General features: G+C 46.5%; 1 protein-coding gene across 2 annotated transcripts; it reads right to left on the bottom strand.

Annotated features, from left to right (window-relative positions):
* Positions 1-774: 774 nt before the first annotated feature.
* Positions 775-26,055, bottom strand: dhx38 (DEAH (Asp-Glu-Ala-His) box polypeptide 38). Of its 2 annotated transcripts, none has more exons than XM_083650568.1 (27): positions 25,797-26,055; positions 23,409-23,755; positions 23,013-23,215; positions 22,739-22,885; positions 21,802-21,964; positions 20,855-20,973; positions 20,675-20,751; positions 20,426-20,581; positions 20,117-20,278; positions 19,767-19,874; positions 19,131-19,255; positions 18,830-18,967; positions 18,340-18,526; positions 17,209-17,394; positions 16,587-16,727; positions 15,528-15,638; positions 15,075-15,191; positions 14,842-14,949; positions 14,623-14,735; positions 12,033-12,241; positions 11,300-11,454; positions 10,652-10,807; positions 5,637-5,771; positions 4,992-5,117; positions 4,495-4,590; positions 4,107-4,228; positions 775-2,310 (listed from the first exon to the last, which is right to left on the bottom strand). In XM_083650568.1, the coding sequence occupies exons 2-27, from the start codon at positions 23,750-23,752 to the stop codon at positions 2,229-2,231; spliced, it is 3,786 nt and encodes a 1,261-aa protein (XP_083506694.1). In that variant the 5' UTR covers positions 23,753-23,755; positions 25,797-26,055; the 3' UTR covers positions 775-2,228. The 2 variants fall into 2 exon arrangements, with proteins under 2 accessions (XP_083506694.1, XP_083506695.1); XM_083650569.1 differs by having other exon boundaries at positions 23,013-23,212.
* Positions 26,056-27,859: the final 1,804 nt, after the last annotated feature.

Here is a 27,859-nt window from a genome sequence, read left to right as displayed (position 1 = left end):
CCACAAACCTTATTTGAAGCATTCAAACCCATTCAAAAATCCCATAGGCAGAAACAGTGAAGAACCCGTAAGTCCGCGACTTCCGCATTCCGACTACAAAAATACGTCATCCCTGGGGCTCTCTATTACAGCATTGCCCTGTCTTTAACATCACCAGCTGACAGAGCAGCGTAGCGCCTCCTACTGGCAGATACACAGAGTGACACAGCGCCTCCTACAGGCAATTCACAGAAATGGACACTGGACAGACTGCAAAGAGATCCAGAGCAACAGACTCTACTGGAATCCCTACTGCTACAGACACGTCATAGACAGATCCCAGACTGAGTCTAGATGTCTTTTGCAAAGGTTTCGTCAAGCATCACACGCACATTGAGCACAAAACCAACTCCCCATGTCAGTAAAAGCTCAGATGTCTGTGGTTTTCTGACTCATAACCGTCTGCTCATGTCTCTGCAGAGGTCAGGGGGGAGAACACCGGGAACATCGGTGACTAAGGCCTCAATACTGCTGGGCCGCAAACCAACTCTCTGTGCCATCAGGTCAGACTTAAGACAAGTTTTCTCAGCTGTTTTTAATGCAGGAGGACCCAACTTTCTTGACTAAAAAGAATCAATCTTCATGTTTATGTTTAGAAAGTGTCACCTCACCTCTCGACCTGATCAGTACCTGAATACATACTGTCTGGCTGTGCCAAATAAATGATTTGTCTTGTCTGAGTGGGTGCAAAACCAAAGAACTGCAAATAAATTAATTCACCAGTTAGCACTGTTCTTTATTTGTTCACCTCTTATTGATCTCCCAAATCCAAAGTGTTCATATGCCATACTAACGAAAAGATAATAAACTAAAAAATATGCCTCTACGTTTCCAAACTATACACATTATGGACAATTTGCACTTGGAGTGCACAAAAAGTCAACACATCAGTAGCTACAATATGAGATGAGAACACCTTGGATTAAAAAATAGCGACATTTATTTTCCCATTTACAAAAGTAGTTGTGAGAGAAAAAATGCAAGCCACTGGTCAATATTCACTGGTCTGACGTGTGAAAAGCACAAAACAGAACCACTATCACTATTGAAAATATGGCCTGTGCTAAGCCGTTTTGTTTTGACAACTTAGATGTATGACATTGTGAGCAGTTAAGGGGGCTGAAGACAGCAGACATGCACAAACACACAGCATTTCCCCATATAGAAGACATTTCTGCAAATGATCACTTGTAGGACAATCTCAATGAAAACTGGTTGCTATTTTAAAACACAAGGAGCATGAAAATGAAACGCTGCTTATGAGTTTAATCCTGCATAGTGGTGCATTACATGGGTTGTGATACATTACATTGTTGGAGCAAGGTTAACTCTAGGAAAAGGTCAATTGCATGATTGTGTGTGTGTATGGGTCTTACAATACAACTCTGAAGACACACACAAGCACAGTTTGAATAGTGCTTCAGCCTGTAGAGGAGCACTTCATAACGGCTCAGCCCACAACACAACGGGGAGCGGGGGTCAGTCAAATGCAGAATGTCAAATTGATCTGTTGAAGGTGAGATGAGAGCCGCGAAACAGCCACAGAATTCACAAAGATCCAAAAATGACACCCAAAAAGCAATCGCAAGGACACAAAGGCAAAGAACGATCAAATTAGGTCATTTACTATCAGCTGCCCGCTTATGGAGATTGAGTGCAACAGAATAAGGAAAAATAAACATTTCCAGCTCAGGCAAAATCACTATGTAGTCCTACCATCTATAAAAATACTTTTCAGTGATGATCACATCCAATGAGTAAACCAGGGAATAAATAGTGGATGTACACAAAACGTCATTGTTCTTTTATTCTTTCACAAAACATCAAAGAAATGAAAACCTGCGTTGTATAATGGACACAGCGGTGGGCTGATAACATTGTATAATGGATAGCGGTGGGCTGATAATGGTGGAGGGAGGCATTTTTATGGAGCTGAAGGGAGCTGAAGGAAGGGTTGTCTTGGGAGTCTTAAGCCTTATACAAGTTCTCACTCTAGTGGTCTGTGGATGAACTGCAAATGAGTCATGGCCATGTTGGGAGGGACAACGCCCGGTCCCTGTGAGAATGCGTTTGCTTGCGCTCGTACGGCTCGGGTCCGGTGTGATACTGAGCGAGGAGGGGTCCAGGCGGTCGCTGGGTTTGAAGGGTTTTTAACGTCCGGGGGGGGGGGGGGGGGGGGGGGGGGAGTTCTACAGTCCGAAGCGGGCTGGGGTGCGCTTGGGGGTCATGGGGGCCTCTTCTCTTCTTCCCGGAGTGCAGATTTTCACTGCCCTATATCAAGAGAAAAGCCACAAGTATCATTTGCTGTGGGAATTTGTCATCATAAGTACTATTGTTCGGCTTCATCGTGCATCCCATTGCTCTGTGGAGTCAAAGGTCACTCAGCATCATCTCCTGGTCTGAAGCTAATGGTTGAAAGAGGCCAGTAAAGAGAGGCTGGAGAAGGACTGACCAGTGGTGCTGGACGTGAGCATGAGAGAGGAGCAGGAGAGAGGGGAACAGAGTGAGTAGGCCGGTCAGTGCCTCTGTGGAGAGCGCTGGTACGTAACGCAGAGCCTGACGCCTCTGACAGCACAATCTATCATCTTTAATTACAGCAGCGTGACACCCCGACACTGCACACTGTTCCCTCATCTCTCTCTCTCTCTCTCACACACACACACACACACACACACACACACACCTGCAGCAATTACAGCCATCAGGCCATAACCCCCCTCTGTCATTGTGTCCCTTCTGTCCTGCCCCCCCCCCCCCCCATCCTCTCACTCTCCTCAGGTAAAATTACACTGGTTCTCTCTATAGACAAGGACACCACTGGCCTGATAACACTGATGCACACAAATGTAGAGGAGTACTTGGATGCACAGCCCACACACACACACGCCCACACGCCCACACACACGCAGGAGTAAGGGGGCTAAGACAGACACACATCTGGCTCTACAGGGTCTTAAGTAGGGATGCACCGATATGAACATTTTGGCCGATGCCGATAACCGATATTAACATTGCTCTTATGGCCGATAACCGATATTTGACGATGTCGATATGATCTGTATAAAAACAAGTTTCTATGATCATCAAATTTTGTACATATGGAAGAACACATGTAAACACAGTGAATTTGAAAAAGTAATGCATTTCTTTATTTCCAAAACATTTGGATACCCTTAAGTCTGTCTTCTCCTTAAGGTTTCCTTGAAATGTTTAACCTTAAGGAGAAGACTTAAGTGTGTTTTGTGCAACCGATTTTATTTGATGGAAACCTTAACCCGGACTTTAAGGAAAATCTGAACTCAAGGTGTTTTGTGCAACCGGCCCCAGGCTTTTTGCTAATTCACACCCCTGAAGTGTGCTGGCGAGAATGGGAGAGAGAGGTGATAGGCTGCAGCAGGCATATTAAGGCGTGCCGGATGGAGCGTTGCATGCTGGTCAATGAAGGCACTGCACTGTGTGGCAACCAGAAGCCCAGGAGAGCAGACACCGTCATTATCACACATCCAACTCCCTCTGCTTAATCTAATTCTTAATCCTGCACCTCGAGTGTGATTATTTCCAACGGATCTGTCACAGATGTGGTCGCACAAACTCGGATAGATAAACCAGTCGATTAATTAACAATATATAAATTATATACTTTTTTTTTTTATCTACATCTTTATGGTCTTATTTCTCTTCTGCAAAGCTTGAGGATGGGTGTGAAATTAATTTTTTTGGTCTAATTTGAAAATGAATGTTCCCTCCTTTCACTGCTCTGCTATGGCACAATTTAAATTGCTGCAGTAATGGGGGTCAGCCAGGAGTCAATATTATTTCTTTTTGTCTCGTCTGGAGGGAGCAGAGGTGAGAAAAGCTCATCATGAAGAGCGAGAGAGGTGGAGTAGAGGGAGTGGGAGAGGAGGGGAGAATGAGAGAGAAGATATGGACGGGCAGCAAGCTAGGTAAATTAAACAGTTTCTATCTCGACTGCGTACGGAAAATGAGGGCCACAGGGAGCCATTGTTAGATGAGGGGCTGCGTGTGATGGGCGGAGGCGAAGGGAGGAAAGATGGCCGCCTGCTCACCTAATGCTGCCGGCGTGATTCTTCTTCTCCTGCTCGTCTCGGCGCGATCGCAGCTGCTCCTCGGCCATAGACATCTCCTCCTCCATGTTAGTGATCTCCTCCTTGGCCCGCCGACGGTTCTCCTGGAAGAGCCACACAAACACGCTGATAAATACCTTTAAGCCCACGGCGGAGTGGTGTGGCCATTCAGCCTTATGGCACCATGCCAGCTCCCACCACCCCCTTAACAACTCCCCCTAACCCGCCCCTCGAATCCCAACTCTCCACGACCTTCCTACCCCTAGTGGTGACCCCTTTTCCTTAGCCCCGCCCCCTACCTGGGGGGAAGCAGTGGAGGAGAGTATGAGGTGTGCAAGGTTACAGAGATACCAGTCTCCTATTGTCTTACCTGTCTGCTCTTCCCTGCCTGTTTGACACTGTAGAACATGGGCCCAAGTTCTGCCAGCCACTCTCCGTCCACCGCCGTCACACACTGCATGTACTCCTAAAAAGAGCAAGCACAGGTTAAACATCAACAACACACATATTAGGGCTGTGAATCTTCACTGGACTCACGATTCGATTACGATTCATCTGTCAATGATTCGATTCGATTCCACGATGCATCTTGATACAGCTCAAAGTATTGCAGCTCCAAGTATCAAATCCTCAATTTTCTATATTATTACTGCACATGGCTACTTTTTCATCAATTAATACAAGCAGTCAGTTAGAAAGTGCTTTAAAATCTGAATGTCAACAGAAATTTAAACATAAACGATTCAACGATTCATCCGTCTTAGGGTTAGGGTTCGCATCACGATGCATCGATTAAACTATTAATTTTGACACCCCTAACACATATCACTCATCTCTTTTTTTTGTTTATGTCGGCCATGTCTTTACCTTGGTGGTCATGACCAGCTCGTGGTAGGTGATGTAGTCAGGAGTGTAGCCCATACCAAAGAGGGAGCTGGTAGGGTGCAGGTGGCACGGCATGCCAGTCCTCACGTTCACATACTCACCGATGCCCTAGGAGCAAACACACGCATGCACACACACACACACGCACACACACACACACACACACACACACACACACACACACACACGCACGCACACACAAATAAATTAAATATTCACCTCAGATTTTGTTTAAACTTGTTAGGAAAATAGAACACACCCTGTTCTATTTGCAGCTTACCTAAGAGTAGGTCTAAACCTGTGCGTGTGTGTGAATGTGCAAGGTTATGTGGGTTAATTATTTTTCCTCCACCTGGCCGAGACAACGGAAAAACAAATAAAAAGTATCTAATATTGCTGCCATGGGCTTGGGTTAGCTGGCTGGTCATAAGTCAAACGGAGAAGCCTTGATTAAATAGTAATTTTTTTCACTTCCCCTTCAGATTTTAGCACTGCATTAATGTAAGGGCCAGATGGGATATTTCACGACTCTGTAATCACGCGGCTATAAATCTGCCACGACCATGTGTTAGGCCTGCTGCCCTAACGCATTAACTGGGGGGAAAACGCCTGGAGGGCGGGCGGCACCTTGAGCTTGGCGGCCTGGTGGAAGTAAGCGGCGCAGATGCACTTCCTGATGATGTCCCAGTCGGAGCCACAGGAAATCAGGTTCATCCTCTGCTGCACCATGATGTCCTTCAGCTGGGAGCGCACCTCACGCACCTGCACACAAACAGTACGCATGAGACAACAAGGCCTAACTGCTGAGAGCAAACTAAAGGTTGGGCTTCCAAAAATGTATTCACAGCTGTCATATGAAAACCTTGTATCATCAAAAATGGAACTTCAATCTGCAGAAATCAATCAAACAATGGGAAAAACAAGCATACAACCAAAACTGTAAGGTTTCCACATGACAATGCCGATATGCTAGAATAGATCTAATGAAAACAGAATGACAAGTCTCCACCGGGGGACAGAAAGGAGAGGCAGCAGTGGTCTAGCAGTGGAGACAGAACGGAGAGGCAGCAGTGGAGACAGGAAGGAGAGGCAGCAGTGGGGACAGGAAGGAGAGGCAGCAGTGGAGACAGAAAGGAGAGACAGCAGTGGGGACAGAAAGGAGAGGCAGCAGTGGAGACAGAACGGAGAGGCAGCAGTGGAGACAGAAAGGAGAGACAGCAGTGGGGACAGAAAGGAGAGGCAGCAGTGGAGACAGAAAGGAGAGGCAGTAGTGGAGACAGAAAGGAGAGGCAGCAGTGGAGACAGAACGGAGAGGCAGCAGTGGAGACAGAAAGGAGAGGCAGCAGTGGAGACAGAAAGGAGAGGCAGCAGTGGAGACAGAAAGGAGAGGCAGCAGTGGAGACAGAACGGAGAGGCAGTAGTGGGGACAGAAAGGAGAGGCAGCAGTGGAGACAGAAAGGAGAGGCAGCAGTGGAGACAGAAAGGAGAGGCAGCAGTGGGGACAGGAAGGAGAGGCAGCAGTGGAGACAGAAAGGAGAGGCAGCAGTGGAGACAGAAAGGAGAGGCAGCAGTGGGGACAGGAAGGAGAGGCAGTAGTGGGGACAGAAAGGAGAGGCAGCAGTGGAGACAGAAAGGAGAGGCAGCAGTGGAGACAGAACGGAGAGGCAGCAGTGGAGACAGAAAGGAGAGACAGCAGTGGGGACAGAAAGGAGAGGCAGCAGTGGAGACAGAAAGGAGAGGCAGCAGTGGGGACAGGAAGGAGAGGCAGCAGTGGAGACAGAAAGGAGAGGCAGCAGTGGAGACAGAAAGGAGAGACAGTAGTGGAGACAGAAAGGAGAGACAGTAGTGGAGACAGAAAGGAGAGACAGTAGTGGGGACAGGAAGGAGAGGCAGCAGTGGGGACAGGAAGGAGAGACAGCAGTGGGGACAGGAAGGAGAGACAGTAGTGGGGACAGGAAGGAGAGGCAGCAGTGGGGACAGAAAGGAGAGACAGCAGTGGGGACAGAAAGGAGAGACAGTAGTGGGGACAGGAAGGAGAGGCAGCAGTGGGGACAGAAAGGAGAGACAGCAGTGGGGACAGGAAGGAGAGGCAGCAGTGGGGACAGAAAGGAGAGGCAGCAGTGGGGACAGAAAGGAGAGGCAGTAGTGAGGACAGAAAGGAGAGGCAGCAGTGGAGACAGAAAGGAGAGGCAGCAGTGGGGACAGAAAGGAGAGGCAGCAGTGGGGACAGAAAGGAGAGACAGCAGTGGGGTCAGAAAGGAGAGGCAGCAGTGGGGACAGAAAGGAGAGACAGCAGTGGGGTCAGAAAGGAGAGACAGCAGTGGATTCAGAAAGGAGAGGCAGCAGTGGAGACAGAAAGGAGAGACAGCAGTGGAGACAGAAAGGAGAGGCAGCAGTGGAGACAGAAAGGAGAGGCAGCAGTGGGGACAGGAAGGAGAGGCAGCAGTGGGGACAGAAAGGAGAGGCAGCAGTGGGGACAGGAAGGAGAGGCAGCAGTGGAGACAGAAAGGAGAGGCAGCAGTGGAGACAGAAAGGAGAGGCAGCAGTGGAGACAGAAAGGAGAGGCAGCAGTGGAGACAGAAAGGAGAGGCAGCAGTGGAGACAGAAAGGAGAGGCAGCTGTGGGGACAGAAAGGAGAGGCAGCAGTGGGGACAGAAAGGAGACAGCAGTGGAGACAGAAAGGAGAGGCAGCAGTGGAGACAGAAAGGAGAGGCAGCAGTGGGGACGGAAAGGAGAGGCAGCAGTGGGGACAGAAAGGAGAGGCAGCAGTGGGGACAGAAAGGAGACAGCAGTGGAGACAGAAAGGAGAGGCAGCAGTGGAGACAGAAAGGAGAGACAGCAGTGGAGACAGAAAGGAGAGACAGCAGTGGAGACAGAAAGGAGACAGCAGTGGAGACAGAAAGGAGAGGCAGCAGTGGAGACAGAAAGGAGACAGCAGTGGAGACAGAAAGGAGACAGCAGTGGAGACAGAAAGGAGAGGCAGCAGTGGAGACAGAAAGGAGAGACAGCAGTGGAGACAGAAAGGAGAGACAGCAGTGGGGACAGGAAGGAGAGGCAGCAGTGGAGACAGAAAGGAGAGGCAGCAGTGGAGACAGGAAGGAGAGACAGCAGTGGAGACAGAAAGGAGAGGCAGCAGTGGGGACAGAAAGGAGAGACAGCAGTGGGGACAGAAAGGAGAGGCAGCAGTGGGGACAGAAAGGAGAGGCAGCAGTGGAGACAGAAAGGAGAGGCAGCAGTGGGGACAGAAAGGAGAGACAGTAGTGGGGACAGGAAGGAGACAGCAGTGGAGACAGAAAGGAGAGGCAGCAGTGGGGACAGAAAGGAGAGGCAGCAGTGGGGACAGAAAGGAGAGGCAGCAGTGGGGACAGAAAGGAGGGGCAGCAGTGGGGACAGAAAGGAGAGGCAGCAGTGGGGACAGAAAGGAGAGGCAGCAGTGGGGACAGAAAGGAGAGGCAGCAGTGGAGACAGAAAGGAGAGGCAGCAGTGGGGACAGAAAGGAGAGGCAGCAGTGGGGACAGAAAGGAGAGACAGCAGTGGGGACAGAAAGGAGAGGCAGCAGTGGGGACAGGAAGGAGACAGCAGTGGAGACAGAAAGGAGAGGCAGCAGTGGGGACAGGAAGGAGAGACAGCAGTGGAGACAGAAAGGAGAGACAGCAGTGGAGACAGAAAGGAGAGACAGTAGTGGAGACAGAAAGGAGAGACAGTAGTGGAGACAGAAAGGAGAGGCAGCAGTGGAGACAGAAAGGAGAGACAGTAGTGGAGACAGAAAGGAGAGACAGTAGTGGAGACAGAAAGGAGAGGCAGCAGTGGGGACAGAAAGGAGAGACAGCAGTGGGGACAGGAAGGAGAGGCAGCAGTGGGGACAGAAAGGAGAGGCAGCAGTGGGGAAAGAAAGGAGAGACATCAGTGGGGACAGGAAGGAGAGGCAGCAGTGGGGACAGGAAGGAGAGACAGCAGTGGGGACAGGAAGGAGAGACAGTAGTGGAGACAGAAAGGAGAGGCAGCAGTGGGGACAGAAAGGAGAGGCAGCAGTGGGGAAAGAAAGGAGAGACAGCAGTGGGGACAGGAAGGAGAGGCAGCAGTGGAGACAGGAAGGAGAGACAGTAGTGGAGACAGAAAGGAGAGACAGCAGTGGAGACAGAAAGGAGAGGCAGCAGTGGGGACAGAAAGGAGAGGCAGCAGTGGAGACAGGAAGGAGAGGCAGCAGTGGGGACAGAAAGGAGAGACAGCAGTGGGGAAAGGAAGGAGAGACAGCAGTGGGGACAGGAAGGAGAGGCAGCAGTGGGGACAGGAAGGAGAGGCAGCAGTGGAGACAGAAAGGAGAGACAGCAGTGGGGACAGAAAGGAGAGGCAGCAGAGGAGACAGAAAGGAGAGACAGCAGTGGAGACAGAAAGGAGAGACAGCAGTGGGGACAGAAAGGAGAGGCAGCAGAGGAGACAGAAAGGAGAGACAGCAGTGGGGACAGGAAGGAGAGGCAGCAGTGGAGACAGGAAGGAGAGGCAGCAGTGGAGACAGAAAGGAGAGGCAGCAGTGGAGACAGGAAGGAGAGACAGCAGTGGGGACAGAAAGGAGAGGCAGCAGTGGGGACAGAAAGGAGAGGCAGCAGTGGAGACAGAAAGGAGAGACAGCAGTGGGGACAGAAAGGAGAGGCAGCAGAGGAGACAGAAAGGAGAGACAGCAGTGGGGACAGGAAGGAGAGGCAGCAGTGGAGACAGGAAGGAGAGGCAGCAGTGGAGACAGAAAGGAGAGGCAGCAGTGGGGACAGGAAGGAGAGGCAGCAGTGGGGACAGAAAGGAGAGACAGCAGTGGGGACAGAAAGGAGAGGCAGCAGTGGAGACAGAAAGGAGAGGCAGCAGTGGAGACAGAAAGGAGAGGCAGCAGTGGAGACAGAAAGGAGAGGCAGCAGTGGAGACAGAAAGGAGAGGCAGTAGTGGGGACAGAAAGGAGAGGCAGTAGTGGGGACAGAAAGGAGAGGCAGTAGTGGGGACAGAAAGGAGAGGCAGTAGTGGGGACAGAAAGGAGAGGCAGCAGTGGAGACAGAAAGGAGAGGCAGCAGTGGAGACAGAAAGGAGACAGTAGTGGGGACAGAAAGGAGAGGCAGCAGTGGAGACAGAAAGGAGAGGCAGCAGTGGAGACAGAAAGGAGACAGTAGTGGGGACAGAAAGGAGAGGCAGCAGTGGGGACAGAAAGGAGAGGCAGTAGTGGGGACAGAAAGGAGAGGCAGTAGTGGGGACAGAAAGGAGAGGCAGCAGTGGAGACAGAAAGGAGAGGCAGCAGTGGAGACAGAAAGGAGACAGTAGTGGGGACAGAAAGGAGAGGCAGCAGTGGAGACAGAAAGGAGAGGCAGCAGTGGAGACAGAAAGGAGACAGTAGTGGGGACAGAAAGGAGAGGCAGCAGTGGGGACAGAAGGAGAGGCAGTAGTGGGGACAGAAAGGAGAGGCAGCAGTGGAGACAGAAAGGAGACAGTAGTGGGGACAGAAAGGAGAGGCAGCAGTGGAGACAGAAAGGAGAGGCAGTAGTGGAGACAGAAAGGAGAGGCAGCAGTGGAGACAGGAAGGAGAGGCAGCAGTGGAGACAGAAAGGAGACAGTAGTGGGGACAGAAAGGAGAGGCAGCAGTGGTCTAGCAGTGGGAGTCGGACCTTGCGCATGGCCTTGGTGTGGATGAAGTGCTCATTGCACCAGATGCTGGAGTAGTTGTTGTTCTTCCACTGCATGTAGACGTTAAGGTAGGTGAGATGGTCGCTCTCAGGGATGGCGAACTTCTCCCTCACCTGGTCACTCTCCTCCTCACGACCCTAGAGGGACAAACACACACAACTGATGTAGCTTCCCTCATTTCCTCCCAGTTTTCTCCCCAACAACAACAAAACAAGTACTGCTGTATTTATATTATCCTTCTATCATCGTGATCACCTCTCTGGATGTTAGAATACTGTTTTGTCGGCAAAAATAACTAACAATGTAGCCAACTGTAACAATGTAGCCCACTGTAACAATGTAGCCCACTGTAACAATGTAGCCCACTGTAACAATGTAGCCCACTGTAACAATGTAGCCCACTGTAACAATGTAGCCCACTGTAACAATGTAGCCCACTGTAACAATGTAGCCAACTGTAACATCAGAATTACATTAAAAAAATATAGACAAAAAAATGCATTCAAATAGAGGGATAGAACATCACCGCTGCACCATTGAATCCATTTCTCACCTACATTAATGACATATTGTCATGATAATATGACCTGCCTCGGTTACGTAGGCCTGACTTTTGATCCAATATATACCTTGGGTCTGTAGAAAATGGCAGGCACGGACAGCATGGAGACGATGATCAGGATGTCAGCGCTGCAGCCCATGTCACAGGACACGATCAGCATCTTGGACAGGGCGGGGTCCAGGGGAAACTCCACCATCAGACGGCCCGTCGGTGTCAGAGAACCTGAAAAGAGGATAGAAGTCTATAAGACATGACGTATGGGGGGAGGGGGGAGCACAAGGCAGGTGCAACTCTTCCTGTCCTTAAAGAGCCTGCTGGCATGACTTGTTTGTCTCTAGAGAGAGGAAGATGAACTGCTGACAGCTGAGAATACTTGTAAGAGGAGGGGGGGGGGAGACTTTGATCAAAAACTTTGCCAGTTCTGATTTAAATGATTAGATGACAGAGTGTAAGAAGCTTACGAGGAGGAAGAGCAGAGAGCCAGTTTGGCGCAGGTAAGCCTTAATCAGAGATAATCTGCTGTTAACACTCCATACAGGGAATCATCAAAAGTCCCCCCTTATCCGCAAATCCCTAAATCCCTAGGAATCTGGCTAAGATGAGACAGAGAGCAGACCCAACCAGTCAAATCAAACACAAGATCAGGTACTAGGCAATTATTCCACTAGCGAAAGCTCACAACTTCACACACATAATATTCTCTGTCACAGCTTCATCTTCGTCTAAAATGGAGATCCATGTTGATTTCCACATGGCCCCAATACAAGACTGGTCTCGTCCTGGAGAAACCTGCTACGCACCTGTGTTGTCCAGAGCGCCTAAGATCCAGAGCTGGTACATAGAGTTGAGCATGTTGTCCTCGGGTGGCGGGTCCATGAAGTGGAAGAGCAGCAGGTCCTGGACGCCGAGAGACTTGAGCAGCAGAACGACGTTGGCCAGGTTGGTCCTCTGTATCTCTGGTATGGTGGTGGTCAGCATCTCATTCTTAAAGGCGCTCTGAGTGTACAGCCTGAAGGGAGACGAGAGCACACAGACAGACCAGATGAGAATATGAAGTGAATCTAATGAAATAAGAATTCTAAATTCTAAAATGGAATTATTGTAAACTGAAACACTTATTTATGATGAGCTGAAACACATGGCCATAAGGAACGTGCTCCTTTGGGCCATCTCATTACACTCAATTGTATGACTCCAATCGGAATTATTTTCCTCTCCATATATATGTGCCAATATGACAATGCGAGTGTACTTCAGGCACAGGTTAGGCACAACCCTGGTGAAAAGGACCAAGCTACAATCTATTTAGGGAAACTTCCAAAGCCTAATTTAATTCTTATTTTTAATTATGTATTATATTGTTTTATAGGACTGTATATGTTTGTATTTTCAAAAAGCCTAACCAGGGACAAGGGCTGCAAATTAGCTATTAGCTAAGTCCTATATACAGTGCATCGGTTACACTTTATATAAATGTAGCAATGCGTATTGTCCCTGTCAAATAAATGAATAAATAAATAAAATAAAGTGAACGACCTAACTTAACACATCTCTCTCGCCATTAAAGATATCTGATGTGTGTGCTTATTATCACAGAATAATTAGGATTTGTGTGTGTGTGTGTGTGTGTGTGTGTGTGTGTGTATGTGTGTGTGCGTGTGTGCATGTGTGTGTGTGGTCACGGCTAAGAGGCTCTTTGAGTGGGGAATTCTCCACGCAAAGCGGAGAAAGCCAGCATGACTTACTTCCTCCTCTCTCTACATCGACTGCCACTCAAACACCTTGACTCTACTAAAGTAAAGCTCCACTCACAAACTGATTGTTCACAGATTCGGGCGAGCTCCTGTGTATGTGTGCCGGGGTGTGATTTAATCCTGAAATATGTGGGCTTTCATAAGCATCCTAGCTCATTAGCAATGCAAAATGTATGAGTGTGTATATGTGTGTAGAGAGAGGCAAAGTGACCGCCTACTTCCTGCTTCAGCACTGTACCAGAGGTTTTCATCCGTCATTTATTTTCCCATAGACATTTCGTAAAATGCTTCTAAAAACTGTTTTACTTGTTCAAACCAAACGGTTCAGCTATATTTAGAAACAGGAGAGAGCACATAACATTTCACTCTGACCAAAACGTTAAAAAAATTGCGGATATAAAGAAAATATTTTTTCAATGTAGTTTTTTTAGTTTTGGTCCGAGTTAAATATTCTATGGTCTCTCCCGATTCTAAATATAGCTGAACCGTTTGGTTGGACGAAGTAAAACTATTTTTATAAGCATTTTACAAAATGTCTATGGGAAAATAAATGGCGGATAAAAACCTCTGGTACAGTGCTGAAGCAGGAAATAGGCGGTCACTTTGCCTCTCTATGTGTCACTCTATCTCTCTGCTGAAGTAAATGTGGCAAAGGAGGGAGAGAGGTCATGTGAAACCTCTCACAGGGTCTTTTGTGACCCATTTTCCCTGCTGTAAACAGAGTTAAACTGCATGAAATCCTCTGGAGATTAGGATTCTGGGCTGGCCCTCTCTCTCTCTCCCCTCCCTCCTGCTGCCTCCTGCCTCTGACTGGCTTGAAAGCGCGGTCATGTCGCACATCCAGAGGAGGGCGCTGATCTCAATCGGCTGAGCGATGAAAACACACTGATGGCAGCATTACCAGCAGTTATGTTAACATTAGAAGGGATGCAATGAGGTAGGAGGCTAAATGGGGGGTGTATTTAATTCAGGTGGTTTATTTCTGCATGGGGGTAAGATAGGCATGAAAGAGGGAAGATGATGCACATTCAAGGGGATGTTCCAGCCCTCAGCAGGAGGCTGTAAGGGAGGACGACAAAATGAGAATTTCCTCTCTCTTTTGAGAATCTTGACACTGACAGCTACCAGCCGAGAGAATAGCCTTGGACAGTGGGACTTAAACACAAAACCTTTGTGTGTTTGGAAGACCCGTGAAATTGTAATAATTACAATTTTATGAGCCAGCCAGCATTAAGATATATTTATGGTTATTAATATTTTTGTGTTCATTTTTTAATTATTTGATCTGGGAATATGTAGGTCTAAAGGTGAGGAAATGATTTGTGTTTACATGCTGCCCCAACAAACACACACCCTATGCATGTTGAGTCTATTGACGGGACTTATTTTATTTGGAATTAATATTATGTATAAAGTAGAACTTTACTTTTCAAAAATATATATATTGTACAATTCTTTATTTAGCCTACTTATCAATTGTGTAAGCTCAATGAACACATAATATTTGTCCAGAATTTCTCCCATTTGTTCGGGATACTGAAATCTTCCAGGACACGTGGACCGGCAATGGAAACGCTGGTATATGTGTATGTTGTGCGAATGGCTGAATGACAGCAGACAGGTGAGGGGGCATTACCTGTAGCACTGCCCCGGTCCTGTGCGTCCAGCTCTGCCAGCCCGCTGGTTGGCATTCGCCTGGCTGATGGGATAAACCTGCAGAGCGTCCATTCCAATGCGAGGGTTGAACACCTGGTTACAGACACAAAAGGAAGTGAAGAGTGAAGCTTGGTTAAATAATGTGCAGAAGGACCTATGATCAAAGTACAAATTCAGTCAGCGAGGGCTGAGGGAGTACCTTTAGTTTACAGTATCCTGCGTCCACGACAAACATGATTCCATCCACGGTGAGAGACGTCTCCGCAATGTTGGTAGCCACGATGCACTTCCTCACTCCCTCTGGGGCCTAGTAGTAGGCAACATAAAGGCTGTTAGCAAGAGGTTAACTAGCGGTTAAGTAAGATCTTTCACAAGTCATAAAGATAAAATGCAGTGATGTTTTGTGAAAAAAATTAGGTTGTGGTTAGAAACCTTCTGGAAGATCTTGGCCTGGAGGTCAGAAGGCAACTGCGAGTAGATTGGCAGCACAGCCAGAGGAGGAGGGCTCTCCAAGTCCTCCAACCGCTCTATGATCTGATCCGACGTCACCTGGAGGGACAGGGACATCCATATTTCCATCTATTTTTCTGTCTATTTCATCTTTTGATTGATATTTCCAATGTGACTTAAAGGCATCTTTCGATTGATATTGTGACAATAAATAGGTTAAAGAGGCGACAGAATGTAATGCAAGTAACAACCTGTTAGATTGTTTTGGGGGGTATTTTCGCACTAATCATGAGCGTAACATGTAAATTCAGAATATCTTTGTAACTAACCTGCACGACGTTAAGGACAACTCCTAATGTACATGTTAACATCTCTATGGCAGTGGGGTTTGTGCCTATATACGGTGTGAGTGGTATTAGTAGACGGGCCGCTCACCTCGATGTCCTCCTGCCCGGGCATAAAGATGAGGATGTCTCCCATCAGCCCACTGAGGTGGATCTGCAGCGCCTGCTTCACTGCTGCCTCCACATAGTCCTCCTGAGGAGTCTGCCCAGCACACAACACACCAAGTCAGTCCAATAGCTAATCACACGGAAATATTCAAAACACTCAAAGAAAATGGTCTGTAATAACAGAAATACACTCAATTATTATTATTATTATTTTAATTTCTAAAACAAGAATTGTAACCTGGTGCCTGTATCCACCTTATTTTTGGCGGCCATTTTGCCTTACGTTAACTATGGGTTCTATTTCCGGTGTAACCAATTTAGATAATCCCCAGCCCCCGACAAAAAACACGTCTAGAGGATTTTACCCTTTTACAGCAGAGCCATTCTGCTCTGCGTTCGGGTGCTGGGATAACGTAATGCATTGTGGGTAGTCGGCTACTAACTGTGGCTAATGTTAGCGGCTAGCTAGCTATGTTACATGGCAGTAAAACGCCACCAAATTGATTTAACTTTTAACCATTTGGAGTAACACACATTTCGAGTTTCCATACGGACCTCCAGCGTTGGTTAGTTGTTTATAACGTGACTATATTTATAACTTTTATAACGGACTCCAGCTTCCGGTTTATAATTCGGGTCGCGGCAACAATGAGTCACGCTAAACCGGACCTTGTACCCAGAATTCTTTTTTACAGTGGGGCATTCAAAAATAAGGTGGATAGGTAATAAATAAATAAATAATAAATCTATAAATAAATCTGCTCGTAAGATTAAATGCATACTCTAAAGATTAAATACACTTATCATTCCTATACCAGTTAATATGAGACTTTATGAGACTACTATTATGATTTGTGTTGTTAACTGGGCTCTATTGCTGCATTTATAGGTGACAAATGAATGTATTCCCAAATTTTATGAATGGCCAGTTAGGTGGCCATCCACTGAGCATCACTACACTGGTGCTACAAAGAGGCCATGTAGTGCCTTGGCCAAACATGTGAACAGTGAAATGAAGTACAATAGAAGAAAAAAAAGATACCTTGCTGAACAAGATGTCGACTGGAAATGTCCTTCCTGGAATGTGGAATATGGGCACGTTGCCAAAAAATGCTGCAAATTTGTCGGAGTCCATAGTTGCAGAAGTGACTATGAGCTTCAAGTCAGAGCGTCTAGCTACGACCTGGGAGAGAAGAGACACGTAGGAATTTAAAAAAGGTTTTATGACAATAGCGTATTTACATCGCAGATGGAAAAGGAAATGACGACTTCTTAGAGACAATAGTTTGTCGCAAACATGCAGCAGAAATAGTTATGTCTGTTTTTGACGTAACAAAAAACAAGCGTGAATTTTCAATAGCTGTGACCACATATGCCAAGTTCCGAAATGCAGAACCCCCCCCCCCCCCCCTAGTCAATTGGCATGAACACACACACACACACACACACACACACACACACACACACACACACACACACACACACACACACACCTTCACACACTCACACAATACTTGACCTCCATGCCAAATGTTAGCCCCCTAGGGCGAAAACTGTGCCCGCTAAAAGGTGATAAACCTTTTGTGGACCGAGTCACTTATAGAGCTGCTGGTCGCAGCTAAAAATCCGTAGTGGATGTTGGATACTGGATAGCGTGCCCTTACCTCGCGTAGCAGGCCAAACAGCACATCAGTATTCAGGGAGCGTTCGTGAGCCTCGTCCATGATGACAGCACTGTAGTGGTCCAGATCCGACTCCCTCAGGGACTCTCTCAGCAGGATGCCGTCTGTCATGTACTTAATCACCGTTTTCTCGGACGTGCAGTCCTCAAAACGGATTGCATAGCCCACCTGCAGGGGAAATTGTCAAAATAATCAACTAACAAAAAAGAAATCTGTATGGCTGACAATTTAAAGAACCTTACTAGAGAGTGACATGCACGGGCATCAGGAAAAAAGGCAAACAAAACATCTAATTTAAATCAAATGTACCAGTTAAATCCAGTCATCCTACCAACATTGTACTTTCTGACTAGTTTAAGTTTATCCTTCTCCAGTCTAACCCCTTATTGTTGCTCCCCAAAGTTCCTCATCTCATGTCTGCCCACTCAAACATGTGGCTTTATCTTTGTTTGCACTTTCACCACTAGATGGCAGCATTACACAGCGTAGCCTAGGTCAGTTTGTAGACAAGTAACCACTGTAAAAGCCTGTGCACGCATGTATGTGTGTATTCAGACTGTTGATCATTTACTCAAAATTGGTTTAATAGCTTAACTTATGAGTGTCTATCTCATTTCAAACCTTCATAATCTCTACAGCGCTATGGCTCTCTGAGTTATGCCAATCACTATGAAAGTCGCAAAAGCTGTCAAAATCAGTGATCAAATCCTATAGTTCAGTCATTTCCATAAAGCAATTGATCCCCTATAGCCTGAAATCATATACTATGCTGTAAAAACAAAATAGACAAAATAGACAAATGCGAAAGGGGTCGGGGGTAATTTAAAATAGCTCCAGTGGGGGGCATCACGGTGGCTCACCTGGTAGCACGCGTACCACAAAGGCTAGTCCTTCGCGCGGCTGACGCGGGTTCGAATCCGACCCGTGGTCCTTTGCCGTATAATCATCCCCACTCTCTCTCCCCACCTTATATATATATCTCCAGTGAACTCTTGTAATACTTTCCACCAATTCATTCATATTGAGTCGATACCAGATGCTCATAAGGGTCCCCACACAGTAGCGGTGTTCCCAGTATGAAGCGCTTCCTCAAGCAGCGGCCAGCTGGCTCACCTCCTCTCCCAGGTTGATGGCCATCTCCTCGCTGACTCTCTTGGCCACGCTCATGGCTGCCACCCTGCGGGGCTGAGTGCAGCCCACCATGCCGTAGCTGGTGTAGCCGTCCTCATGGAGGTACTGGGTCAGCTGGGTGGTCTTCCCGCTGCCGGTCTCCCCCACGACGATCACTATGCTGTTGTCCCTGCAGAGAGATACCAGCAAACATGGAAGTTATAAGTCAAAACGTTTCAATCAAATCTCAGGGGAAGTTGATGTGTAAGACTAATCTTAGAAAGCTTTGTTTTTTACGCAGACTGTCAGTAAAAAAATTGGTGAATGACAAATTATTATGACAGTTCTATCCTCTGTGACCTGTGAGGGAGGTCCTAAAGGTAAATACTGATGGGATACATCCAAGTATCATAGATCTGGTATCGTATAAAATACTCATTAAGTGATGATGGGGATGAAAAGAGACCAATGAACACAGACGTGGTAACAGTACCTTATGATGTTAAGAAGCTGCTGTCTGACAGCAAAGATGGGCAGGTACTGCCTCTGCTCCAGGAGGGTCTTCTTCTTGGCAAACTCACTGCTGGCCTCACTCTTATCTTTCATGTGGTCTGCAAATTTCTGCTCTGCTCTGTAAGGCAGACGGAGACAAATCAGTGAGAATTGATACGACGGGTTAGCAGACAGACTGACACGACAGTTTGACTAAAGAATAAAGTTCAATGTAAATAACATTTAGCTAAACCTGTTGTGTGATTTAGCAGGTGAGGCGAACATCATCAGAACTTGGTTACCTGTAGTCTACTTTGCCGTCCTCGCCTACTGGCTTGCCCTCTTTGCCGTCTGGATCCTCTGTCTTCTTGATGCCCATGATGTCCCCCAACTTTGTACCTGCCAGTTCCCAGTGCTTGTGCTGTGCCTGAAGACATAGAAGAAAACATTCAGACACATTTCACCATATGATGATGAAGAAACACACTTTTAAAAGAAAGTACTGTAGTCTAATCCAGTCGCTATCCTTCATTAGACAGGCGCTGTTGAACTCCACAAAACCTAATTCACATGGTGTGTGATCAACTGTACTGTGAGGAGTATTACAGTATCCACTATTACAGAGGCAATCAGTCACTAAATATAGGCTGAAAGACTTACTATTTACTAATGAAGTAAACAACTATTTACTAATGAAGTAAACAAAGACTGAATTTCTGTGAAGGAGTCCTACCAAATGTCTTAACCCTGCAAATATTGAAGCAGTATCAACATGTTATTCTATCAGGTTTGATGCTTATACATTTACATGAGCAGTCAAAAATGTAAGACTGTACGTATGGGAAACACTGCAGTACCCCCTCTTATACTGGTGTACATCCATCTATATTTGTATTAATATCACAGTTAGGCTGTTGAGTGTCACACAGCAAGCCTACCTTCTTGCGTTCTTTCTGCTCACGATGTTTACGGACAAGCTGGCTGCCCTTACGAGAGATGATGGCCATGTCAGACGTCGGATCTTTCACGGGGATGATGGGCTCTGGCTGCAGTTGACACGCAGGCACAAGCACACACACACACACACACACACACACACACACACACACACACACACACACACACACACACACACACACACACACACACACACACACACACACACACACACACACACACAAACAAACACAAACACACCAACATGTCATCAGAATTATTGCAGCGACTTGAACGTCTACCTCAACGATATACGCCTTTCAACATGAACTGTTCTTCTGGTCTTGTTTACCTGCTTAGTGAAGACTATTCTTCCATCCAGGAAGGGAGGGACCAGGTTGTGGACCAGCAGGTGAACCTTAGCGGCATTATCCTCCTCAAAGTCCTCGTCCACCTCCAACCTCTGCACCACCCCGCTGGTCAGCATACGGTTAGTCTCCCACCGCTCGTTATCCTGACGGAACAAAAACACAGCCTGTTAATACACATATACAAACACAGACAGATGCGCCAACAAGACAAATACACAAGTAGGCACACAACCATAGCACACAATACATTACACACACACACACAGACACACAGTGTTGCTGTACAGTACCTCGTTGATCTGTCGTCTCTGAGCAGATATCCGTTTCTGTGTCTGCTTCTGGAGGATCTGCTCTCTCTTCTTCACGTATTCTTCAGAGGTGGCAGTCAAGGGGTTGTGGAACTCGTCGTAGCCTTCATCCATCATGTACCAATCTCTGTCAGCTTGCTGACAAAACACAAACAGTCGGGACAGTTAAAAAGACAGGAAGAAAAAACCTTGTAGCAAATATAAAAGACATCTATTAACCTCCTTCCTCACCTTCTGGTCCTCTTCCCACTGTTCCTTCTCATCCTCGTTGTCAAACATAATGCCCTCCTCGCCATCGCCCTTCTTACCTGAAGCACAGAGACAGAACAATAAATGTTTATCGGACACATTCAAAACTTTTGTGTCAATACAGATTTTTTGTGTGTGTGCGGATGTTTTTGCAAATAGTACCTTTCCCTTGTGACAAACGAGGCGTAGAACCTAAATGCTTCCTGTCATTGGCCCACTCGTTATACTTGTAGGAGGGGGTGGGCAGGGGCGTGTCGTCAGGGTAACGGCCTCTCACTGACCTGCGGGCAGAGCAGAGAATCCTTCAGCATGCAGGCCAAGAGTAAAAGGCTGTTACACACCAAGAGCGATGCGAATATGCAGCACGAAATTGCGATGCGAATTTAGACCCACCTGTCAACCACAGCAACCGATGTGTAAAGGTCGGACGCAAATTTCTGAAAAATCAACCGTGTGCACGGTTGCATCCACAGATATAGGTTCGAAAAATATTATTGACGTGCGAATTAATCGCATGAAAAAAACACTCCCGGTGTGTAAGGACATTAAAACGGACTCCTCCCAAGGGAAGGATAAGATGAATAATCTAAATCAGGACTTCCCTCTCAGAAATGTATAATGACTAACATTATATAAAGATCTTCAAATACAATAGAACTAAGGCTTTGAGGCCAGGGGGATAGAGACACTGCGGAGCGCGTCATCATTCAGAAACCACGCCCAAAACGGGGGAAAACACAAACTCCCGTCCAATCCTGGCGTTCTCCTATGTCGCGTGCATGGTCGGGTGTTGCACAAAAAGATCGTATCTACGGAAGATGAACACTCCAACTTATTCATCGACAGCAACATCCACATTTTTCTTCTCGCCAATTCTCAATGGCTTCCTTGTTTTGCTCGGGAGTACAGAAAAACTTTAACTGGCGATTTTTTACATTTGTTGTCTGCGCAGCCCACCACACAACAGCTTTTAGCTATGTTTAATTGAAGGAAAATGACGCTAGTGTGTGGAAATGAACGGAGCTTTTCCCCCGTGATGGGCGTGGCCTATTTCATGCAGTGTCTCTATGAAGATGCCAGATGAAAATGAGTGAATGCCAGCTGCGTACCTGTCCCTCCTCTCGCTGTCACGGACAGAGCGTGGGCTGCGCTCCGAGCGCTCCGACTCTTTGTTTGAAGGGGCGGGAGATGGAGACTCCCACTGGGAGTGCCGTGAGCTGGCATAGCCACTGTCATCCTCCTCCCAGTTGGAGCGGGACGGCGTGAAGGAATCTGTATGAAGATGAAGTGGATTAGAGGGAGATGGTGTTTTCATTCAGTGTCCTCAGTAAGTACATAAGTAGAGCTGAAAGGAATGGTCACTATATTGATTTTTATTCATCTATTAATCATTTTGTCTATAAAATCGCAAAAGGAATAACCAATACCAATCACATTACCAGAGCCCAAAGTGATAGTTAATTTAGCCTGACCAGCAGCCAACCCAACATTATTTATTTATTCATGTATTCATTTATTTATGTATTTATTTATTCAATTTATAATATATCTATGTATCTATGTATCTATCTATCTAAAAAGGAGCTAGGGCTCTGTCTGTTTGTCTGTCCCACTGATGACATCATCAGTGATGTCATAAATTCATTCACACACACACAAGGCTAGTTCAGTGATGATGTCACTGATGATGTCATCAGTGGTGATGTCATCCCGTGAGCCCGCGTTGCGGGCAAGCCTAGGAATCAAGCGCGCTGGCGCTCGATGCCTAGTGATATAAAACTGAGAAAAGCAAGCAAACCGTGTATGAAGTTATGAACCTGTAACAAACAAAATGTTTGTCATTTTTACTTGATAAATTAATAGTCAACATTAGAAGAAAAAATGGTGTGTGCCCACGTGTGCTTTACAGCAGCTCTATACATAAATTGTGATTACATATATACGTTTTGAATCTTTACGACTCTGTGGATGGAACCTTTCCTACCCCAGACTATTTCTACTGTCCCTTGTCCAATTAAACTTCTGAAAACTGAAGAATAAGCCAACCTCTGGGGCGCTGCTGTGGCGTAGGGGGCTCGTCTCTCTTACTCCCCCGGCTGATGCGATCGGACCAGGGTGAGCGCTCACTCCTTTCACTGCGCTCCCCGCGCTCTGACCGGCTGCTGCTGCTCCCGCGGCTGCGCTCTCGCTCATCTGACAGAACAAAGAACAGGACAGTTACTCTCAACAACCTGATTGCTGATCGGTGACTCGCTCTAAAGATGAAACTAACAGCAATGCCACTACATGACAAAGACATCCAAAAGATATTTTTAATTACCTCTTTCGCGTGGTCGGTCTCTGCCCTTATCCCTGCTCCTCTCTCTCTCTTTGTCCCTTTCCTTGTTCTTGTCCTCTTTGGACGAGGCGTACACTCCATGCTCACGCCTGTCCTTCTCCCTCTGCTGGTGTTTGCGCCGAAACTCTTCGCTGACCCCTCCTGGGTTGGAGGGCGTCTCAGAGCCAGTCACACGATATTTCCTGCTGTCAAGAGGAAATAAAATATTGCACAGTAGGAACTCAGCTTTTCCAGAGTGACATGCAATAAATAAAATAGTAGTTTAAGTATATCTGTGTTGATTCATTTCAGTAATCCAGGTAGTAAGAGGTCCAGAAAAAAAAAAAAATCCGCAATCAAGTTTCTTGTAACAAGCTCTGTGAAAACACCCAGTCTTACCTCTCCTTCTTGGCATCCTTTTCTTCATCATCTTCATCTTCATCTTCATCGTCATCATCATCAGACCCAGAATCACTTCTCCCTTCTTCCCAGTCCTTGTAGGAGGAAACCTTTGATTTCTTCCTGGCTGTGTCATCTCCAGCAGCATCTGCCTGCTCCTTGCTCTCACGCTCCTTCCTCTTCTGGGCTGCCAGCAGGTCCAGGCCCAGTAAGGAGGTGCGCGGAGTGGGCGCTCTGAAAACATGGGGCTCCTCTGCAGCACTCTTCTTCTTCACTATCAGCCCACCGACCTGAGCATCTGCATCGCTTCCTTCCAGTCTGTGCATGGACACGTCATCGTCCATTATCTGTGGGGAAATAGCATGTGTATTATTAAGCCTGTGTTTCTCAAACTTTTTCACATCTAGGACCCCTACCATAGATGCTGATCTTAACTTTAACCGTCACATCAATAATGTCACAAGATCAGCTTTCTATCATCTTAAAAAAATGTCTAAGATCAGAGGCTTTCTGTGTAAACTGGACACTGAGAAACTGGTGCATGCCTTTGTGACAAGCAGAGTCGACTGTAATGGTCTTCTGGGCTCCCCCAAAATACTGTTATGCCTACCCCACACTACAGGATTTTCAAATCCTTGAAGATTATAAAAATCTTGAGAGCCCACACACTACAGGACAGAGAGAGCCGATTTTTTAACATTTCAATCTTGGGACACACACACAATCGCGTCTGTTCAAACGCAACCCCACACACTAGAAGATTATGCTGAAGATTCACCTTGGAAGCAGGGCTCGACGTTAACTTTTAAAATGAATCTTGACGAGGAAACGTGTGGAGCTTTTATACACTGTGTGGTTTTCTGCTCGCGGAAGTCTTGAAAACTCCACTTTGTCCGCCCAGCCGCGTCCATTCTACTGTGCACGGCCAGGCGAAAACCGTCTGCACAGGTGCCTTGTGGAGGGGCGTGTCTGCTGATTTGACTCACTTTTCCGTGCGGACACTCGCCGATCTAAGCGCTTGTTGTAGGCTACATGCTTTGCAGTATAGCATTAGTTTTCCGTCCCGTTCAAAGACGCACGGGTATTTCACCTCGATGACAATTTCCTCGTTCTTTGTTTCTGTGCGGGGCTGCGGGCGGACGCGGACCAGATTATTTTGCGAAAAACTGTATGGAAACGCAGCTACTACTGGCTCTCTGCTCAAGATGCAATCGCCTGTCGGGTTGTAAATATCTAACATGTTAGATATGCCCGATTCACAATCGGGAAGAGGCAGTCTTCCCGATTGTGAATCTTTGAACCCCACACACTACAGGATCTTTTGGGAAGATTATCTGCCCGACGCGCCTCAAATCGCGAGCACCCCCGAGAAAATCGGGAGGGGGGAATCTTGGCCATAATCTTGCAAATTATCCTGTAGTGTGGGGTAGGCATTAGGCAACTACAGCTTATGCAGAATGCTGCTGCTCGAATTTTAACAAGGATCAAGAAAAACGCTCACATTTTACCTGTTCTTAAATCCTTGCATTGGCTTCCTGTTAATGTTAGAATTAATTTAAAAATTCTCCTTGTCTATTAAGGCTCTGAATAGCCCCCACTATATTAAAGATTTTATTTACTGTTGTTTTTAATGAGGCCGTTTAACGCACTGATGTTGCATTTTCAGAGCAATTGTCTCCTCCTATTATACTTGAATTTATATGCATTTTAAATTTTCTGTCATCCATGTGTGTGTGTGTGTGTGCGTGTGTGTGTGTGTGTGTGTGTGTGTGTGTATGTGCATGCTAATTGCGTATATTTGTTTGTTTTTATGTATGATGATATGCATGTTTGTATTTTATTTTATTATACATGTCTTGCTTTGTGAAGCACATTGTGTTGCTTTCTGTATGAAATATGCGTATAAATACATTTGACTTGACTAAACTGACACAAATTAGACCACGGCCACCATTTAATAAGATTTTGTCCCAGGGTCCCGCATCTGATAAACATTTCTGCGTTTAGATGTTTTATTACAGAAAGTGTATGAAACCCATGACCAAAATAGGTATAACTGTCTTTCTGTCATTGTGTTACTTGTGAATGTGGAATAGTGAAAACTATTTTTTGCTGGGGAAACCCTGGAACCCCCTCAAGGACCCCACTTTGAGAACAGCTGCACTATAGGCAGTCAGTGATGTAAGGTTAATGTTAGTAAATAACTTATTATGGAATTATTTTGGTCAGCTAATATAACGTGAAAACTACTTCCCGGGTACACACATGATAGCAGTTAGCCTACATTAGCCATGTTGCCCACGGCACTGACAGTAAAATCGAACAACTACCCAGTTGTTTCTAAATAATGTATTTAGCCTTTAGTAATATAATACAAATGGCACGTACCTCAGTTGGAGCAGCTAACGCTAACTTAACGTTAGCTAGCCAGCAAGCTACCAGGCGCTATCCTGACAGGGCCGAGCGGCAGTCTCTGTTAGCCGCGTGTCTTGGGTTCACAAATCTAGAAATGCTTACATTAAGTTAAGAATTTTAGATAACATACGTTCCTTGAAGTAATTCAGTAAATACCGAATTGTGTTTATCACTCGAATTGATTTAAATTAGCCAACACTGTGGCTATCGTACAGACGGCGTATTGTTTACAGACCAGGGGGCTGCCATTGCAATCCCACAATTCCACGGGATTACGTTTACGGCAAACACAGCCCGCCTCAGAGTTTTGAGGGACATAAGCCAAGGGAAGATCTACAGTACCAGATCTGCATCGATGGTTATAGCCTACCTAGGTTTTACACATAAATGAACAAACATACTATGTATGTTTTTTAACCTAACAGTACGGGTAGCATACTAGTCTAATCTGTTAGAAAAAATGACCCAACCTTAAACTAATTGCAACAGAAATTATTTTTTGTTGTATTCAGTTCTTGAAACCTTCCAATTTAACATACTAAAAATCCCAGAAAATCCCAGTAGTGGAACATTGTCAAAATTGGCATTGTCTCCACAAAGGAGGTGATGTTTTCGGTGCCGTTTGTCTGACCGTTTGTCTGTTAGCAGGACAGGAGGATTACGGCAAAACTACTGGGCCGATTTTCATGAAACAGAGGTGGAAGTGTGTAGCATGGGCCAAGGAAGAACCCATACATTACATTTTGGGGTGGATCTGACCCGGGTCGGCTCAATGGAGGGGGGGGGGCTAGATGCGGAGCTCTATGTCTGGGAGCCTACTAGTGGAGCCAGGGCCGGCCCTATCCATCTGGGGGCCCTAAGCAGGACATAGATTAGGGGCCCCCTCCCAGGGGCGGGGGTTTGGGGGCATCCGCGCTGGAGGTACCTTTAAGTGGGGGGTGCTGTAAGGAGGGGAGTCTTGGTGCTGCCCGCCAGGGCAGAAAATTTGAAGTTTTTTTTACTTTTAGCCATATTTAGAGGAATATTTAAAACAAACAAATGTGACGATGATGACGCTCGTTTGTAGCCCTATCAGTGTCAAGCAAGCGTGTAGAACCTAGCAGCAATAGGGGTTTCCAGGTCAGTTAAACCAGGGGTTCCCAACCTTTTTTGTGCCAAGGACCGGTAGATACATGCAGGACCGGTTGTCAATTTTAATGGTTTTAGTTACATATATATTTACTCACCAGGTGGCGACAAAGGGTAAATAACAGCCTTTTGTGTTGTACTGTATGTAGCCTACAGTATTTATGTTTTTGTTTAAACTACAAACATAAATAAATGTCAACCTATGTTTTAACTACCACACACAGCCTATAATATTATAGCCTATGTTTATTTAAAAAAAAAAGGGGGGGGGGCCCTGGCAACTCCCGGGGCTCTAGGCAGCCGCTTAGTTCGCATATAGGGTTGGCCGGCCCTGAGTGGAGCACACCTGAGCAGAGTTGTAATCAGCCAGGAAAGTGGACTATGAAAGCCACTAAGGAGAGGCTACATGCCAACTCTGTGAATGAGGCCTGACTAAATGGCATGTGTGCTCCAAGGGGTATCAGACCTAGTCATGAAGTGTCACCTCGTAGAAGTTTGTGGCATTTCAGTGGAAATTAGTGGAATTTCATTGGTAGCTAGTGATACTTCAGTGGTAGGTAATGGCACCTCAGTGGAAGCCTTAACATTTCATTTAATTTTGTTAAGAGGTCACCATAAAAAATAACATAGGCTACTAAGCATCTTGAACCTCTGACTTATCAGTAGTGTACATATGCTTCACAGGCCCCTATCGCTATCAGTGCAGATCCCATCCAACGTACTTGGCAACAGGCACAGCAGCTAAATACACCACCAAAGTTACCTCATGTGTTACTTAAACTACCCATAATAGCCTACATCCACGCACAGACACACACACACACACACACACACACACACACACACACACACACACACACACACACACACACACACACACACACACACACACAGACAGACAGGGTGAA

Source organism: Poromitra crassiceps, assembly GCF_964638095.1.
Source record: "Poromitra crassiceps genome assembly, chromosome: 14".
Classification (NCBI taxonomy): domain Eukaryota; kingdom Metazoa; phylum Chordata; class Actinopteri; order Beryciformes; family Melamphaidae; genus Poromitra; species Poromitra crassiceps.
Note: the sequence above shows the minus strand (reverse complement) of the source record. Positions and strands in the feature narration are given on the sequence as shown.